The sequence below is a fragment of the Trichophyton benhamiae genome (assembly GCF_000151125.1).
Source record: "Trichophyton benhamiae CBS 112371 chromosome Unknown Abenha-G-c-176a04.f1, whole genome shotgun sequence".
NCBI classification, from domain to species: domain Eukaryota; kingdom Fungi; phylum Ascomycota; class Eurotiomycetes; order Onygenales; family Arthrodermataceae; genus Trichophyton; species Trichophyton benhamiae.
In genome coordinates, this window is record NW_003315107.1 from 201,171 (window position 1) to 220,067 (window position 18,897).

Here is an 18,897-nt window from a genome sequence, read left to right on the forward strand (position 1 = left end):
TAAACTCCAGGAAAGGAAAATTTAGCTCAAAGGCTTCTAAGCCCACTGTAATGCATCCCAAGTCCATCATAGAGAAAGCCACCACTAGGATATCTGCCAGACCAATAGTCACTAAGCTAACGGACTTGGGTATTTTTGGAGGCGTTGAAGGCAGCAGACATATGCTTACTTAGAATGAGGCTCAAAATACTATCAGTGTCATCCGGCTTGGCGTTCTTGGCAAAGTGAACGAAGACATCATCGAGTCATCATCCACCAAAAAGCTTTTTAGACACACGCAAAACTCGGTGGTTTTCACCACCACTGAATGATATGAGTCACATAATTGTGATATACCACTAAAGGCGTCCGCTGAACGGTTATATCTTTTCACACTCCCGGTCAGGAAACTCATTAAGTGGACAGTTAACGCAAGCAAGGGCACAGCTACGAAGTCCACCTCATCACGCCGCCCAGTTATGGCGGCCACTTCCTCCTTCTTCATCGCCTCGATAGGCAACCCGGGGCAAACGTACTACAACACTCTTCATAGCGCCGGCCACATCCTTCTCCGTTCCTTTGCGGAGCTCATGAGAGCAGCCCCATTTCATCCTGACCCAACCCTCAGCAACGGCCTAACAACAGAAACCTACCTCCCCAAGACCCGGAGTCATTTAACATTATGGCAATCGCCGAGCTACATGAATACATCAGGCCCATCTTTAGCAAGAGCATATAAATCATGGCTTGCAAGAGAGAATCTGGCGTCCGACATACCCATTCCATCCCCGGATATCGGAAAGAAAAAGGCAAGAGGGATGCAACCAATGGTACATGTTCGCGCGACGAATTTAATATTATTGCATGATGAACTGGAGCGGTCCTACGGGAACCTTTATATTCGATATGGTGGGCCGGAAATGAGCTCAAGAGGACATAATGGGATTAAGAGTGTGGTAGAGAGTTTAGTCAAGGCTAGACTGCTTTCTTCTGGCGGTGGTGCCCACTCTTCGACGAATCCTACAGCTTTGATAAGGTTGGCTATCGGGGTTGGCAGGCCTATGTCTCGTGAGCGAGATGCGGTGTCGGATTATTTGTTGAAATCGATATCGAAAGGCCAGCATGATGCCCTAGCTGCGAAGGGAATTGACTTGCGACAGCTGTTGGAGAGGGAAATATCGCGAATTCAAAAAGAGATGAAGCCTATTCAACCACCGGTGGCACCGGCTGCTCCGGGTGGGGTATAATAAGATGCTTTGGATATCAATGTAATATATGACTGGTTATAGAACCATAGAGTTAATGCCAAATGGGTATAGAGGATCGATACGCGAGTAACCATTTATGTATATTGCGCTGTGTATAAGATTTACTTCAATACATGATCCATCCCAATATCAATAGGATAAATGAAGAAAACATGGCAAGGGAGAAAGAATTTTATGAAATAAAGCGGAAATGAAGAAAAGCGCCGTTATCATCCAATCATTTCCGTCATCATTTGCGGAGTTAGCATTTTCCTCCTGTACTAGTTGCACGTAGTAAGACAAATCAAGTAACTTTCAAATGCCCTTTTTCGCATCATCAACCGGTGATAGTGCGGTGGGGGAAGCCGTTGTCTCTATTACAGCGGCAGAGGTGTCCAGAGGACTAGATTCAATAACCCTATCCGAGTCAACCACATCATTCACCTTTACCGATGTTGCCAACGGCGACGGCGACGGCGACTGCCTTCCCGAAGATGCTGCAAAAGATGCAGCTGCGGCAGTGAATCGCTTGATAGGGCTAGGGCGCGGAGGAGGGGAGCCAGGTACAGGAGTAGCAGTCGAAGGACTGGGTACACCTGACAATTTGCTATTCCTTCTCACTTGCGACCACAGGCCAGAAGATGCTGTTGCCTTCTTCTCAACTCTTCGGTTGAGGTATACCCTAGGTGTAGGTGATTGGGCTGCGCGACTCCGGCTAGTTATCCGTTCGATTATCTCTTTATATGCTGTCTCGTAGATATCGATGTCCGCTGCCGGAGGAGATTCACTGACGATCATGGGTGATTCAGTAAGAGTCGGCCTAGCAGGGATCGGGATTCCACCAGATTCCAAGGCCGAATCATCTGGTTTTGTTTGGTTAAGTTCGGCCTCCGGTCCAAAATTTGACGGGCCAATGTGGAGGAAAGGCATCTCTTCCTCTAGCGGGTCACGAGCATGACCACGGGTGCCTTCAGAACCTGTCTGTCGCGTGGGTGTATCTGCTCTGGGTGTAGATTGGAGTTGTGGGGATGGAGATGTACATATCTCGAGAGGCGGAGTGGAAACTGATGGTGAATTATCGGTAGTTGCCTGACTTGGCCGTTTGGGTTGAGTTGGCCGTCTGGGATAAACATGTTCTTGCATGTTCCTATGATGCAAGACGGCACTAAACTCTTCTTCTTCCTCTTCTCCCATGAGAAGAGGAGGCTGCACAAAGTGCGATTCTTCACCCTCACCGAGAATGCTCTCCATCTGCAACGGGCTTCCGTCATTTATAAGTCGTTTAAATTTCTGGACGGCTTTAACCTGCAAGCGAAGGGTTAGACCGCTTTCGAGAACAACATGCGGTAAAAGATACATACTACGATAAGCGCATGGCCTAGATTCCTAGTGATGGCGGTATCCATTTCCTCTTCTGTCGGTGGCCCCACGAGAGTTGCTGTATTCTCCTCCTCAGACAGAAGGGGATCTGTACCGTCTTTGGTAACCCAAGGGTGCGCCTAGCCATTATTTAGTAACAGGAAATTGATACAAGGTCATTTGACATACCCTTAACTGTGGCATAGTAATTCTTTTAGCAGGGTCCTTCTCGAGAATCTTCGTCATGAGATCCTTGAAATGTTCATTAGTCTCGCCAGGAAGCTCCACTTTGTCATTTCTGATAGCGTTGTATAAGTCGAATATATTGCTTGTGTGGAATGGTATGCGGCCATAGCGTAGGCAGTACAGAGTCACTCCCATAGACCACACATCAACTGCTCGACCGGAGATCTCACCATGCTTGGCAACGCAAAGCTCCGGTGGGATAAAGGCAGGTGAGCCTGCTGACTTAGCTATGAACATGTCTGAAGTCTTCTCGAACATCTCGGAAACACCAAAGTCGACTACCTTGAGGACGTCGTCGTTTGTTAATAGGCAGTTATCTGGTTTTATATCACGATGCACAATCCCTTGCGCATGTAGATACTCAATGCCTAGGATAAGGTCACGGAACCAACATCGGCAGTTTTCCTCACTGTATGGGTCTGCCTGTTCGCCTAGGCCGACTTTCATGATGACACCTTTCTTGCACATCTCCATCACCATATAGAGAGAATCTTCGGTAGGGTCATCTAGCACCTCTATCAGGGACACAAGATTGCTGTGATTGAGCTTTTTCATAATTGCAATCTCCTCTTTGATAAGGTATAGAGAGTTTCCGTTTTCACCTTCGTCGATTCCAGAAGGGTGCCGATGGAGTGGTGAATTGAAGCCAACACCAGCAGGTTGAACACCTGGATGTCTTCCGGGACGACGGCGGAGACCATGAGACTGAGCCCGTTTTCGCAGGCGAGATTTTGAGAATTCTTTAATGGCCTAATGCTGTTAGAGGTTGAAGGCAACATTTGTGCGTTTTTTTTTTTTGGTGAACAGGCCAGCTTTTTTTTGCGAAACGTACATATTCCTGCCCATACTGATCCGTAGCTAGGTGGACGGCACCAAACGAGCCTCTGCCAATTTCCTGCTTGATTAAATACTGATTGATACGGTGTTCCGCTGTATTATCGTCCTGGCTGTTGGTGTACGTTGATTGAGCATTGAGTGTTTCCTTGACATAGGCTATTCATTAGTCAATCGCGTCGAATCGAAACTGTAGCATGTTGCTGCATGAGGTAGACGGAGACGACGAACTTTAACCTGCCGTGGGGCTGTAGGGTGTCGAGCATGCTGCCGCAGTGGGCTATCGTAGGAGCCGGAGGTAGGCCTGGCACTGTACCCTCCCCCCTCTCATGGAGAGCGTCGTTAGTTGAACTAGTTTTGTGCTTGCTACCCCACACACAGACAGAGAGGAAAATGGAGGGACGCACCCCTTTGGAGCGGTTGGACCAGGTTCTGAGCTTCGAGTAGTCCGCGCTTCAGCGTCTAGAGCGAGCTGGGCCGTTCGGCCATGCTTCAAGATGGGATCGGCGTCCATCTATAGCGACTGGGCGTCAGTTGAAAGGGTCAAACCGGGTAGTATCTATATGAAAAGGTAGGCCGCGCTGCTTTCCGGCGGAGCGGTCTTCTCGAACATGAATGCTGAAGAGATGGAGGACGTGGCCTGATATATCTGACCGTTTTCTGTCTGCCGTGCACGTTTGTGAGCCTAAGCACTCAAGGTGCATGCACAGGGAAGAAAAAGGCTGGAGGGATGTGGGGTATGGCGGTCGACCGGGCTATCCAGGTATTTAGTATAGCTTCATGGTGTCCCACCACAGTCGAGGGAGAAATCGAGACGGTAGACAAGGTCAAGAGTGTTGTAGACGGTTCGTAGAGGGTCGGGCATGAGCATCAGCTAGATCATGGCGCTTGATATCTGGTTTGTGTGGTGCTCTGGGGGGATGTATAATGGTGGACGGCTCGTCTCCCTGGCCACTCTTATCGGCTCGGCAAGGCAAAACGGGCGTTGGGATTGAAATCGGCCACCTGGATAGTCTGCAGAGGCTCAGCCAGTCGTCGACGTCCAGATAGCCCTGGCAAATACTCTAAATTAAAAACACTGGGCCGCGTAAGGGAGATAACAACGGCTGAAGAGAGCGTGGTTGTTGGGCTGTCTGCTAAGTATCTAGCTACATCCTCGACAGGCGAAGAAAAGGCGTCTTGGGAGATTACAAAGGAACGTCACGTGAACGGGCGTCTTTTCTTCCCCCTTGAACTACCCAGAAGAGGACAAGCAAGCAAAGACGCGGGCGAGACAGCGCTGGCCCTCCCCACGATGGTCGTCTACTCGTTCTTCATCTTCGACCGGCATGGTAAGTGCATCGATTTGCCTTGAAGAAAAAAGAGGCGTTGTTGTAATGGTTCTGACGTGAGCGCAGCGGAGTGCATATACCAACGACAATGGTACCCGCGTCCAGGCACAGCTGCCGGGGGAGCGAGCAAGGACCTACATCCATCGGACGGAGCGCTTTCGAACGGCCTGATGAAAGACTCTCACAAGTCGGGCTCGACGGACACTCGACTAGTGTTTGGGGCTGTCTTCTCGCTGCGAAACATGGTACGGAAGCTCGGTGGTGAGGACGATAAGTATGGCCCCCAAACCCGCGCTCCACGACAGGCGGCAAGAGAAGCGGGAGAGAAAGGAGGTATAGGGCTAAGGTAGCTGTGGGTGATGACGAGGAGCTGACGTGGTTTGAGCGAAAAAGCTTCGTGTGTTACCGGACGGGCCAGTATAAGCTACACTACTACGAGACACCAACGAACCTGAAGTTTGTGATGATGACCGACACGAAGGCAAACAATATGCGCCTCGCCTTGCACCAGATATATGTCAACCTGTACGTGGAATACGGTGAGTCACTCCACGCTGCTATCCCTTGTTCCAGACAGGGCGTGCTTTTCTGATATGTTGGCATTTAGTGGTGAAGAACCCCCTTTCTCCAGTCGAACATCCTGGTGGCGTTGGAGTGTACAACGAGCTCTTCGAAGAGTCACTTGAGCAGTTTGTGGTACTACCGTTCCTTTCTCTGCGCCTGCAATAAAATGGAGTTGAAAAAAGACTAGCTGACCGTCTCGTTCTAGACCCGGGTGCTCTCCTAAGTAGGTGAACTGCCAAGAAAGCAGAGAGCCAAGAGTGATTTGAAGAAATCAAAAGAGCAAACTACCCAGCCACAGCGATGAAGAGATTCGAGGGGGGAAGGGCACGATAGGGATACCGGACCATGTATTCTCCCCTGTACAACAGCAGCAACAAGCATCGAAACCTAGTCCAGGAAAGCCCCAAAAGCCCACCGGGGCCCAAGCTATCTTCAGCTCTGGCAAGCCACGCCAAGAACAATGCGGGTATATCCGTGCAAAATTTCAAGATCAGAAGCAGGCCAGCGCATCAATGAGAAGAAGAGAAGGGAATCGACTTCCCCTCGACTTGCAAGGGGCTCGGGCTGATAGCTGATAGGGCTGAGAGGCACCCTGTCTGCTGCCGGTAGCACCAGGGTCATCTTTTTTTTCACTTTCGGCGAACCAAGGCGCGAGAGAGAATAGAAGAAAACCAGCTGTTTGATAGCATCTAGACCTTCCTTGTCCTACAGTAGCAACCAGCTGAAATGCCTCTCTCCATCCTGCACACTTTCACTGCACTTCCTGCGTCTCCTTCACCCGCGCCTTCATGGAGTATGGAGTACTTCTACGGAGTACTTTCTACGGAGTACTGCTCCATTCTCTTTGCTGTGAAATCCGAGGCGTCGAACTAACCTTAAGTACCTCGACTTAGCTTTGTGGCTAATGCCTTGGCGCTGAGTCAGCTAATAACACCCAGGCGGCACCGGCACTCAGGCCGGCAGGCGCCCCTAATCAGGCAAGTCCACGCTGTTTTAACCGGGAGAAAAGCTCCCGCGTTCCGGCGTTGCGCGATTTAGCCGGGCGGGCGCTGGCTCGGTGGCAGATGGGAGATCGCAGGCAGAGGGATGCAGCAGAAGAAGCAACGAAGAACGAGGAAGAAGCAAAGGGCAGACGCCATGCGGCAGCCGGTCGAGGTGCATGAGCGTCGTGCATGGCCTTGCAGCGTGGTGCAGCGTCGTGCATCATCGACCAGCCAGCGGGCGAGGAGGCAAGGCAAGCCGGACAGCCGGCAAGGGTTGGACCTCATGCCGACGGCCTCCCTGCCCCTGCTCTTGCTCTTGCTCTTTGCTCCTTGCTCTTGCTCTCGCATTGCTTTGCGCTCTGATGTCTATCACTCCTCCTGCTGCTGACCTCGTATGGAGCACTTCCTGGTGCCAGCCGCGATTATAGACGCTGACCAAGCAAGGAGGGGAGCTCGAGCCACTTGGTTAAAGGAGCAAGGACAGGCTTAGTCAGCCACACCAAGCGCTGGCCTGGCTTTTTTTTGACCCAAAACCTCCTCCTCCTCCTCGTCTCGTCCGTCGCCCGCCGTTTTCTCTCTCGCCTGTTTCCCACACACTTCGCCAGCAACCCGCAGCCGCAGACACGCCGCCCGCCAGACGGAGAGACTGCCAGAGACACCGCCCGAGACAGAGAGACGCTCAGCATCGGTGCTTGCTACCGTTTTGTCGTCTCGTTGACCGCCGGGCCTTGCCTGGCTTACTCTGCTCCCTCACCTATTTTCTCACCTCCTCTGCCCGCTTACTTCCTTACTACGGGCTGCTTATTACGTCTACTACTCTCACCACCAGCCAACCGCCACCTCATCAACAGCAGCAACAATAACAACTGATACAAATACCTTCCCTGCTCCGGCTCTTCTCATGAATTCATTCACGCCACTCTCGTCTCCGTCTCCGTCCTCCGTCTCCTCTTCGACCTCGCACTCACAGCATGGAGATCCCCAGCTAACACGCGCTTTGGAAGACTCCCGTCAGCCCGCTCCTCCGACTACCTCTGCTCCTGCTCCCGCTCCTGGACCCCCCAACACTGCTTCTTCTACCGCCACGACTGCCTCGCTTCTCTCAGCGGCCTCCTCGATCGTCCCCCAAAAGCCGCCGAAAGCAAAGATGACCAACCGGCTCAGTCGCATGTTCTCTCAGACCCGCTCGTCAGCGCCTTCTGCCTCGGTCTCCCCCAGTAGACAGTCTCTCGACCCGTCCCCCAGACAGAATGGTGACTCGACCATCGCTTCGACCATGATGATGCCTCCTTCGTCTTCCCCGGCTACAGGCCCAACAGACCGAAAAGCCGACCAGAAGGTTGCAGAGAAGAAACCGGATGGGAAACCTGCAGACAAAAGGGCAGAAAAGGGCAAGGACGCCGTTCAGCCAATAAAGCGGTTCGAGTTACTCCCAGATGGAACACACAAGCACACTCTCAAGTCGGCCAGGCGTCAGGAGAAGCTCTCGGACATGCTACGAGATATGATCGGAGCCGGAAAGAAGAAGGAAGATGCTGCTCACGCTCACGCTCACCCACCAGGCCAGGCCGATGACCAGCAGCAGCTGTCTCTAGTCTCCACCTGGGTTGACCAGCTGAAGAACGAAAAGGAGAAGATGGCAGCCGATAAGAAGGGCGGACCAAACAGCACGGCCTCTCTTGTTGACAAGTACGGCAAGTGCCATGAAATCGTCGGACGGGGTGCCTTTGGAATCGTCCGCATCTCCCACAAGATCGATCCCAAGGACTCCAAGACAGAACACGTCTATGCCGTCAAGGAATTCCGCCGTCGACCCCAAGAAACAGTCAAGAAATACCAGAAGCGTCTTACCTCAGAGTTCTGCATCTCTTCTTCGCTCCGCCATCCAAATATCATTCATACCCTCGATCTCATGCAGGACGCCAAGGGTGACTACTGCGAGGTCATGGAATACTGCGCTGGAGGAGACCTCTACACTCTCATTCTCGCTGCCGGCAAACTTGAGGTCGGTGAGGCTGACTGCTACTTCAAGCAACTCATGCGTGGCGTCGAATACATGCACGAAATGGGCGTTGCTCATCGAGATCTGAAACCCGAAAACCTCCTGCTCACTACGCATGGTGCGCTCAAGATCACTGATTTCGGCAACGGGGAATGTTTCCGCATGGCCTGGGAGAAAGAAGCGCACATGACCGCTGGTTTATGTGGGTCTGCACCATATATCGCACCCGAAGAATACGTGGATAAGGAGTTCGACCCCAGAGCTGTAGATCTGTGGGCTACTGGTGTCATCTACATGGCTATGCGGACCGGAAGACATTTGTGGCGCCAGGCCCAGAAGGAAGAAGACGAATTCTATGATCGATACCTTGAGGGACGCAGGGACGAAGATGGCTACGCCCCTATTGAGACTCTGCATCGTGTAAGTAACATCGCACGATTCTCTTGTCTTGGCACTTGACATTACATCACCATACCCCATTCGCCCTCCCTGTCTCAACTTTCCTCTTCCCCGCTAACATATAGATGAAAATATAGGCACGCTGTAGAAACGTTATCTACTCCATCCTTGACCCCAACCCTGGACGCCGTATCACAGCTTCTCAGGTTCTTAAATCCGAATGGGTCCGGGATATCAAGCTATGCAAAGCTGGTGAAGAAGGCTTCTAATCATGCACTTTTTCCTCATATCCCACCTTTTTCCTCCCTTCCTCCTACCATCGTCATCACCGATGCAAAGGTAATGATGGGCACCAGTCCGATTGGCAGGTAAGCCGATGGGAAAGGAAAAAGAAAGAAAGAATACCAAAAGAAACGAACTAAGAAAAAGGAAGGGTCGGAACAAAAAAAAAAAAAAAAAAGGAAACGGGAACTGAGCTGGCTATCTAACTTGACTTGACTCAAACCGACATACTTCTGGTTCCAGTTGGGTGGCTTTTCTCTCTTTCTTTTTCTCCCTTTCTTCCCTGCCTTCCATTTCTCATCTCCGCGTTTTGCTTTTTGGTGGTCGTCGTATTCACCTGCTTCCGCCGATTCCTTAATTCCTTGGCCTACTCATCTATGCCTATAACCAGACAGTCAGGCAGACAAACAGATAAACAGACAGACGACGATGATGATTCTTTGGTTTAGTTTCTGCCAATGGGTTGGTTTGTTGGTTTGTGGTTTTTTTTCCTTCTCCCCGGAGGGCTTGCTCGGTCTAATGAATTATGATCATTTCTTCGTTTCTAACGTATAATTTCCTTTTTTCTCCTCCTCCCTTCTTCTTTCTTCTTCCTGGCACCGATAAGCCGGTCAATACCGTTATATATGGTCTCCTTACAACAATAACACAAACCCTTTCCATTCCCCATCCCTTCTCCTTTCCCCTTCACATGCCGAAAAAGGTATTGGCATTGGCTGGTGATGAACTCATGCACAGGGATACGTGATATGGACTTTTTTTTGTCTTGCTGCTTCGACCTGCCCTATTGAATTGGACTCGCTATTATACGACTGATTAGATATATGACTCAACGTATTTCTCAGCTTGCCGTCACTTCATCCCTCTTCACATTCTTCGTTGGCTGGCTCCTTTTTTTCTTGTCTTTATCCTGTTTTTTCTTCCTTGTCTATATCGCCCTTTGCACATAAAGTACACCCCTACATGCTTCACATAACGTCATTTCCGCACTCGATCTACCGGCGCTTCACTGCTTATCTGTATTAGCTTGGTTTTTTTTTTTTTTTTTCTTTATCTATTCCTCCCCCTTTTTTTTTTTTTTTCTAGATCGGCTCGACCATTAACTATGTACTTATTTTTACGACTTACGCATACTCACCAGCCCTCTCAACGTGGCCGGCATCACACGAGAGGACTGACCAGCAGACAGAAAAAGTGGAATGCAAAGAAAAGCAAATCACAAGACGGAATAAACAACGAACTACGGAGCCCACTGTTCCGCCTTAACTTGCTTGCCCTTTTTGCTTGTTTTAATTACTTTCTTTTTTGATTCTCCATCCAGTCTCTTCCACCGACTGGGTACGAACTGCTGCCTTACATTAGCATGTCCCATATCCCCATCAGAACGGATGCATCCGTACCAATCACTTGCATCCGACGATCAGCGAATTGGGTCGGGGAACGTCCGATGGAAGGCAGATAAAGCAAGACTAGAAAATGACAAATGTTCCCCGTCGGTTCGAGGGTTGGCGCGAGGTGTTGGCCGTGTTATCAATCAACCAATTTGCTTCCTCTCGGTTAATGATCTTATCTGATCTTATCATGTCTGGTCCCTCGTCTTGGTTACATTATCTCGCTTTGGCCTGGTTCTTCTTCATTCCTTTTTTTTTTTTTTTTTTTTCGAGTTTGATATATATTATTGCCTTGCCGCTGCAGCCTGAGACCTTTTTGCATATTGGTTGATACTTGCATAGTCCCCTTGCTTGCCAAAGCAGTTGTATACTTAGATAGCTAGTTACAGGGTGATTCTCACTAGCTAGGTGGCACGGCCAGCCTTTGATAGCAGCCTCGCAAACCACGAGAACAAATCCCCTATTACTCTCCTTTGCCTGAAACAGCGTCTGTCCCATCCTTGTTCTGTCTCTGACACTCGCTGCCGAATATCAAATCAACCCAAGAAAGAAAGATGAAGCGGCCTCATCTCCGTCCACGTGACATCCCGCTGCGCCACAAAAACGCCAAGCCTCGTCATCTTAGCTAAGCCACAGCTTGGGCGCTTCCTTCGACTCAAAACCTGCCCAGGCCAAACCCGTCGTCGATGAGCTAAAGAGCCTCTTTCTGCTTCCCACCTCCCGCTGCTCGTTTTGAGATACCATCTTCCGCGATAGAGACATAGAAACAAGCCTGTGGTCTTGCTAATTAGCCCTCGCTGGCCTCGACGCATCGTTACCAGTACTGTACCACCTTCGATTCGCTCGACAGCAACTTCCGTACCGACACGCAACCAATCACTGCCCCGCTACAGAACGGACGCCCTTATATCGGCCTGTCCTCTTGCCTCGACTATCCGCTGGATACAGCTCGAATCGCATCATTTGCGCTTTATCGAGTCTGATTTGATAACTTGCTATCAACTGCGACAGTTCAATCACCATGTCTTGGGCAGGTACGTTGATGATAGACTGCTCCATACGCTTCCGCCTACTCTTTGCAGCCCGGAGTACGGTCCCGGATATATTCACGACCAATGCTGATGCAGGTTGTTCTTATAGGCTTCAAGAAAAATGTCAACCGGGCGACGACCCAGGTGATGATGAAGACTGGTATGTAGGCTAATCCTCTGCATATTGCTTTGGACACCTGTTGGACGAGGCTGACTCGTTGGTATCACATCATTACAGGCCATGTTGAGAAGACGAATGATCGCGACTATGAGATTGAAGAAAGAAGATATCGCACAATGGAATCTGCTGCAAACAGGCTACAGAAGGAAGCAAAGGGATACCTGGATTCGTTACGAGGTAAATAGCCATCGTGCAATCTTCCAAAGAATCTGCTGCTAACCAGGTTGACAGCCATGACTGCCTCTCAAATGAGAATTGCGGAGACTATTGATGCTTTCTATGGTGATGCTGGAGCCAAGGATGGCGTGAGCAGGAGCTACAAACAGGCTGTTGAAGATCTAGATGCAGAGACAATAAAGGCACTCGATGGACCTTACAGGTTCGTTCCACCGCCACCCATGCACCTCATCAATCAGATCAGATATGCTAACATTACTTCCTCAGAACGACCGTCCTTGACCCTATTTCTCGTTTCTGCGCATACTTCCCTGATATCAACGAATGTATCAAGAAACGTAACCACAAACTCCTCGACTACGATTCCATGCGAGCTAAAGTCAAGAAACTCGTGGAGAAGCCCGACAAGGATGCCTCCAAGCTACCGCGCGCTGAAAAGGATGCGGAAATGGCTAAGCAGGCCTATGACCAATTAAATGAACAGCTATACAATGAGCTACCGCAGCTTATTGACCTGCGTGTCCCATATCTCGACCCGTCTTTTGAGGCTCTTGTCAAGATCCAGCTCCGCTTTTGCGCTGAGGCGTACAGCCGCATGGCCCAGGTCCAGCAGTATCTTGACTCAGACACAAGAGAGGAGTATGCATCTGGCAACCTAGACAATAAGGTTGAACAGGTACTGCAGGAAATCAGAGATTTAAGCATTGCCGGCACTGTTTGATCAGGGCTGGTGGTTCTTCGTCCCTGCTTCTGGTTTCTGGTCTCTTCTCTCTCTCTGCTTTTGTCACATGAAGTCATGTTTTAGCGTGTTTTCAATATATACATCAAGTATAATATTCCACCCCCCAATTCCCCCCTTCTTCTGCCATCTTGCGCTTCGCTTTAATTGATTTCCTTTTTTTGCTCTTTCTCTGCGAGGGCTACAGGGCGGAGATAATGTAGGAATATATATAGACAGCTCAGCTAGCTCTGTAAGGGTATACCTCCGCACCCCTTGCTACATGAAACGACTGCATCAGCCTACTTCCGATCCATGCTCCGGCGTTCAGTCCCCTTAAACGGTCCAAAACAAAAAAGCCAGCCAACCATCCGGCTGTTTCGTCTTATCCTGGTCTGCCTTGAGTTTTTGATACGATCGCCACAGACCCCGAGGCGTCTAATTCATAAAACTTTTCAAACTTTCCTGATCTTACCAGCAATATCCTGTCAAAAGCTCGATGGCACTAGACCCCGAGAGGAAACTGCATACGTGTTGTGCTAGCTTTGACGTGGGGATTTTTTTTTTTCTCTCTTCGTTTTTTCTCTCTCAAGGTGCTTCCTTTACGTATATCCATGTCATACGGCGATGGATTGCGCTTTGCACCTTATATTCTTACTGCAGAGCATGCTTTTCCTGCCCGGCGGCTAAAGCAAATTAAGGCTTGTCCGTGCCGTCTCGAACTGGAGGCCCGTTTAGGCGGGTATCAGCAGCGACCTGCCGTTACTTGCATCGTGTATCGGACATGGTTACCTATTCCTTCGAGTGAGCGTCTTTGGGTTTCGGATGAAGGTCTCGTTGAGCATCAAATGTCATGGATGAGACAAGTAATGATCCTGTGCATGGGATATGAGTTATCATTAAGCAACGCTGCCCATTAACTATTATAAATAGAAAATGAGAAAATCAGCCCACCTATTTATGCTTAACATATTCCTGATAGGCAGAGAGTTGCACAAGGGCTTAACTTAATGGCTCGACCTTGTATTGTAGACTCACCTCTGAGAGGATACCAGTTGATGGGTAGTCGCGGAATAAAGCTTGCTTGTTTTATGCAAGATACATGCTTGTCATCCCGTATCCATAAGAAAAAACGCCCCTCCATACTTAGGTGGTAAGTACAATGTATGGATGTACATAATGTACATCCTGTTCCCTGCAGATACGGTATATCTCAATGATAAGCACATCGAATATTAGGTGCATGCTCTCGCATACTCCGGATGTGCGCGCATTGTATCAGGAAGAAAGGGATCCTCATCCACGAACCGCCCCGGTGGCCCGACGACGCACTCGCATAACAGTGATAACTTAATACCCGGCCCAGAATCAGAATCAAGGACAGGGTCCTCCTCATCCTCACCAAACAGCCCTTGAAGAAACCCTTGCATCGCCTATTTTTTTATGCGAATGAATATCTCACGTGATTGGTAGATCTCGCAAGGGATGCCAGGAGCAGCCCTGAAAGCAATGGCCCGTGAGGGATAAGATCCCATGCTCCAAGGCGTCTCCTGGCGCCTTATAGTTCAAGGGACCCCCAATCGCTGCGCTGTCCAGTTGGAAGTTCGCCATTCCGTCCGAGCACCTTCGCAGCCCCGAGACCCCCCGGTACCTGTCAGTCAACTCCAGTTGGAGCGCCGCCCATTCTCTTAAGCAGCTAAGCGAGTCCCGTTGACTCTTTTCATCTTGAAACCCGAGACGTTTGTTCGTGCAATTTCTCTTGGATAATATCGTGCCAACACAGTATCCAAACCCAACTGCATCATGCAATGGGTTGTGATATGGGCGAATAGGGGTGTTTATGCAGCAGCATATAAACAGTAAAAGGCCCGTGCGTCTGAAGAAACAAAAAGGCCCGTTGACATATGATGATTACTATGTACATCGCCATTTTGACCGAAACAATGCAGCTTGAAACAAGGAAGCTCTGGGTCCAGTCCAGCTCAGAAAATAGGCGGTGGGGATGGAAGCGGGCGTAGAAGCTTCCAGTGGACAGTAAGAGCCGTTTTAATCGCCTCCTCCTCCTTGGGCGAGGGGAGACAGCTGATACCGGGGTAGCCCTCTCGCCTCCGCCCTCTCAGGCAGCCACAACATGCACACCATTTCACGGGCAAGGGCAGACTCACGGTCGAACCCGGATAGCGGCATCACGGGGAGGGTATATATGTAGCCCGTCGTTTCTCCAGTATTGTATTAATAATTAATGGGCGAGGCGAGGCAAAGCGGCCGTTAATGCTAAGACAGCTAATTATTAGCTATATTAGTCAAATAACACTTACTTAGCTATTTCATCACCGCTCGCCCGCTCCCGAGAAGCTAATCCTGACTTTTAGGTGCGAGCATAAGACAGGCCATGGGTATATTAGTGACGTTTTGTGCTTGCGTGGCTAGCCCGCTGGACTCATCGACCTGACCAGATCCTGTTCTGCGCGTCCGCGGTTGATATAAGAGCGATCTAATATAGCCTGGGAAGCGGCTCTGCTGGCGCTAAACCGTAATAGGCAACTCGCAACTCGTCCCTGAAGGCCCCCCTGGCAAAAGTGTTAGGTAAAAGCGCCCTTCCTTGCGGATGATAACAGAATGAGCTTTTAGGGAGCTGGAGTGATGGCTGTTCTGTTGGCTTGAGAAAGTCAATTAGATGAAGGCTATAACCTTGTTCGTTGAAGGGTGGGTGGGGGGGGTGGTTCTGGAAGAGGCCTGTATCTACGAAGGTGGGTGGACTTTGGTAGGAGCTGTATAGAAGGATTGAGCCGGATCGACAACCGGTGATTGAAAGGAAGATTAGCTGAATTGAATGGAATGGGATATCGTTGATTCATAGATAAAAACAGGCCAAATCTATTCGTACATTGTTCATTAAGAGCGTAGCTTTTGAAGTTAACGAAGCAAGCAAGCAAACAAACAAACAAGCAGCGCATGTAAACACTTACAGCAGTACAAAGGAGAAATGGATATGAGCCAAACGAATGAGAAAGAAAATAAAATAAAAAAAAGCAAGGGGAGGATAAATGTAGAAGTAGAAAAACAAGGCGCACACACGCATGTTTGGGTTGGCAGCGGCAGTCGACATCATAAGGAAGAGTCGTCATTTTTATCTTGATCAGTTTTTTGAATCTCTCATTGCAGGATGCAGAGTAACTTCATTCGTTGCAGGACAGGTATACCGGAAGAGAACACTGGCCAAGGGGGTTCCTGTAATTGTAATTTTGACAGTCCTCAGGGGGAGATATGCTTGATTGGCTTGGATTATCCACGATTAGGCGCTCGGGAGGTGTCCAAACCACTCGGTTAACGGGATCAGATCAAGGCACCGTCCAAGCGGAAGGCAGATAAAACAAAGCAAATAATAAAAAGAAAACAAATAAAAACAAGAATAACAAGTAGTTAGGGGAGAAGAAAAAGAAAGCAGAAAAAAATAAAAAAAATAAAAAAGCAAGGTAACTGGCAATTTTAAGGCAATACAGCAGCAGGTCCATGAGAAAATTTTTTGCTAAATGATCAGATTTGCCTCCCACGCGATTTTTTAGACCAAGAGGAAGAGACACGGTCTCGTCAGGATTCCTCTTCCAGTAGCATAAAAGGAAAATTTGGGAATGGGAACAAGGACTGTTCCTGTTCCTGCTGGGGGTGGGGAAATATCGGCCGTTAAATCTCCGAAAAAAAAAAAAAAAAAAAAAAAAAAGGACACATGCTCCGTGGGTAGTAGATAGGTGTGTGTGCGTGTCTAGTAGGGGGGCGGTGAGAATCCGGGCGGTAGGATGGATTCCAAGTCGGATTGAGTCAGGCTGGGGATTCGTGATTTCGTTCGGAAGATAGGCGCTGTGGTTTTGGGAAAAGGAGAAAGGACAGATCGAACAACATAGCAGTAAAAAAGGGGGGTGTGTGAAAAGCAATAAAATATAAAGTAAAAAAAACGAAACAATTGCGAACACCTTTGGTCACGTTCTCGCATCAAGTCATTGTATATAAATATGACTTGGGTTCATTGGCAAAAATAAATGTCTCGCTTGACCTCATTACTCCTTGTTTATCGTATGCAAATCCAAATCCACCACGAGTTCAGCTGCAAGGGGGGGCCGCACAGAGTATCATTGATACCGTCATGATACGTGTGCCCTCTGCGTGTCGCTATGAGCCTTTATCCTCCTCTGGGCTTGGATCGGGCTGTTCTGGTGAAATTCGTTCCCGGTTACCAGGCGATTCCGGTTTTGATGGGCCAGAAGGCGTTGTTGTGGCTGCTGATGGCGCGGTATCCAGTCGTTGGCCACTGCTGCCTGCTGGGACTTCTGTCTGCGGATGATGAGCTCCTTGAGCTGGCCTGTTCGGGTCCCTTGACTCTACAATCATGGGTGATTCCTGGAGATGGCGGCCGCCTTCAGTTCGCGGCAGCAGTGGTTGTTGTTGTTGTTGTTGTTGTTGGGGTCGTTGCCCTCTTTGAACTTGTATGTCCTGTGTCTGAGATGGAGGAGTTTCGGTCCCATGATACTGTACACTCATTGGGGTCGGGGGATCGGGTTCACGCATTTGCTCCGGAGGCGCTCGCTGGCCCATTGCAGGAGAGTAGGGCGGCCCCTGTGACGACGTACCGGGAGAAGTTGCGGGTAAACCTCCCGCAGCATATCCTGGTCTGGGCGTCGTGTTGTTCGGTTGTTGAGAGGCAGAATGAGCCTGGGATCGGGATTCCTCAGCTATCCGACGGCGCTGCATTTCGGCCTTGCTTGGTCGCCCCCGTTTACGAGGAGTGTCTCCACGAGGAGGATCAGGGGCGCGAGGAATTGGTACACCAGTACGAACCTCGGAGATTGAGTATCGTGTGGTATCAGAGGTATGGGGTTTTGGCTGGATGGCACGGGGAGCAGAGGCCAGCGGCCGTTCTCCAGACGGCGCAGGTCGTTTTCGGATTATCGGAGACATCTGCAGCGGAGCAGGCGGGCCGGGAATGCTCTGTCTGTACTGGCTCGCATATTCCTGCTCCATGCGATAGAACGCGGTCTGACAGGAGCTAAGTGATCGGCCTAGATGTATAAAAGTTAATAAAACCGCTGTTATGACAGGAGCGCAGAGTGATTAAACACGGGTTTATCTGAATCCATGCATTTCACTACTCAGAAAGAGGGAGGGGAGAAGGAAGTCGGTTTCTTTACCTGGCGGAAGTGGTATCTCCATCCAACTTGGGGCAATGCGATTCTCTCTGATGATACTGAAGAGGTATGCAGAGGAGATGCCTGCTTTCTTCAATATCTCCGTGAGAAGAAAGTTCTGTAAAGAGAGACAAGAAAGAAGGACAGAAGTCAGCGAATTGAACATTTGAAAATTGGGGGAATATTTTTTTGGTATGAAAGTAGTACCCTCTCCTCCTCCGTCCATAGTTTATCCTGTTGATGGGACATATCCAGCTGGTGGTCATGTACAGTGTGAAACGGTAACGTAACGAATGCGCATATGTTGGAGAGTTCATATAAAGAAATATAATATATAGAGAAAAAAAACAAACAAAAGACCGGAGCAAGATACAGAGAAAGGAGAGTCGTCAGCGGAGTTCGCAGAAAGTAGGCCGAAAGAGACGGCGGCGGGAAGCTCCAGTAATTAAACCACGACAGGGCCGGCACTGCGTCGCGCGGAGAGAGCGAGAAAGAGAGCGAGCGAGAGAGATGGACTTGATCGGACGAGACGAGGCCGGTGCTACAGCCAGCAGGGAGCTTTCCAGCTGTGCGGTATAGAGTAGAAGAAACGAGAGTAGAGAAACGAAGGCTGGATTTGATGGTAAACAACAACAGACAGCACCGAGAGAGAGAGAGAGAGAGAGAGAGAGAGAGAGAGAGATCCAACCAACGGGCAAGGAAGGTAAACAACCAACCCCACACAGCTCCAGGACGTGGGGGAGCGCAGGAAAGAAGAATCCCGGGCGCGCTGGAGACGGGTTCGAGCAGGAAAGACGCAGACGCTCGTCTTCAGTTCTGTCTGGATATGGCCGTCCTGTTCTCTCTTGTTGCCGGTTGTCAATCTGTCGGTTAGTCCTCTCGGTGGCCTGGTGAATCAAACCAAACCAAATCAAATCAGTGGCGGCGCGCGAGCCCACGCGAATTGGCCGAGCAGCAAAGTATCGATCAGCCTGGTAGCAAATAATAGTAGTA

The 18,897-nt window shown here is 49.7% G+C and overlaps 6 protein-coding genes across 6 annotated transcripts; 4 read left to right on the forward strand and 2 right to left on the reverse strand.

Moving 5' to 3' along the window:
- Window positions 1-1,541: 1,541 nt before the first annotated feature.
- Window positions 1,542-3,931, reverse strand: ARB_06991 (uncharacterized protein; the record flags this gene model as incomplete). The annotated part of the gene is made up of 5 exons (XM_003014383.1): window positions 1,542-2,531; window positions 2,588-2,725; window positions 2,775-3,581; window positions 3,664-3,824; window positions 3,907-3,931. 5 exons carry the CDS (start codon window positions 3,929-3,931, stop codon window positions 1,542-1,544), a joined length of 2,121 nt encoding a protein of 706 aa, XP_003014429.1.
- A 464-nt stretch (window positions 3,932-4,395) lies between these two features.
- Window positions 4,396-6,135, forward strand: bet5 (TRAPP complex subunit Bet5 (predicted); the record flags this gene model as incomplete). The annotated part of the gene is made up of 6 exons (XM_003014384.1): window positions 4,396-4,510; window positions 4,679-4,996; window positions 5,102-5,270; window positions 5,336-5,535; window positions 5,604-5,685; window positions 5,829-6,135. 6 exons carry the CDS (start codon window positions 4,396-4,398, stop codon window positions 6,133-6,135), a joined length of 1,191 nt encoding a protein of 396 aa, XP_003014430.1.
- A 1,309-nt stretch (window positions 6,136-7,444) lies between these two features.
- On the forward strand, window positions 7,445-9,584 carry ARB_06993 (serine/threonine protein kinase, putative; the record flags this gene model as incomplete). The annotated part of the gene is made up of 3 exons (XM_003014385.1): window positions 7,445-8,965; window positions 9,143-9,312; window positions 9,470-9,584. 3 exons carry the CDS (start codon window positions 7,445-7,447, stop codon window positions 9,582-9,584), a joined length of 1,806 nt encoding a protein of 601 aa, XP_003014431.1.
- Window positions 9,585-11,732: 2,148 nt separating this feature from the next.
- Window positions 11,733-12,727, forward strand: ARB_06994 (uncharacterized protein; the record flags this gene model as incomplete). The annotated part of the gene is made up of 4 exons (XM_003014386.1): window positions 11,733-11,808; window positions 11,887-12,006; window positions 12,061-12,208; window positions 12,274-12,727. 4 exons carry the CDS (start codon window positions 11,733-11,735, stop codon window positions 12,725-12,727), a joined length of 798 nt encoding a protein of 265 aa, XP_003014432.1.
- Window positions 12,728-16,891: 4,164 nt separating this feature from the next.
- ARB_06995 (uncharacterized protein) lies at window positions 16,892-17,740 on the reverse strand (the record flags this gene model as incomplete). Its single annotated transcript, XM_003014387.1, has 1 exon — window positions 16,892-17,740. One exon carries the CDS (start codon window positions 17,738-17,740, stop codon window positions 16,892-16,894), a length of 849 nt encoding a protein of 282 aa, XP_003014433.1.
- Window positions 17,741-17,854: 114 nt separating this feature from the next.
- On the forward strand, window positions 17,855-18,028 carry ARB_06996 (uncharacterized protein; the record flags this gene model as incomplete). The annotated part of the gene is made up of 1 exon (XM_003014388.1): window positions 17,855-18,028. One exon carries the CDS (start codon window positions 17,855-17,857, stop codon window positions 18,026-18,028), a length of 174 nt encoding a protein of 57 aa, XP_003014434.1.
- Between the last annotated feature and the right edge of the window lie 869 nt (window positions 18,029-18,897).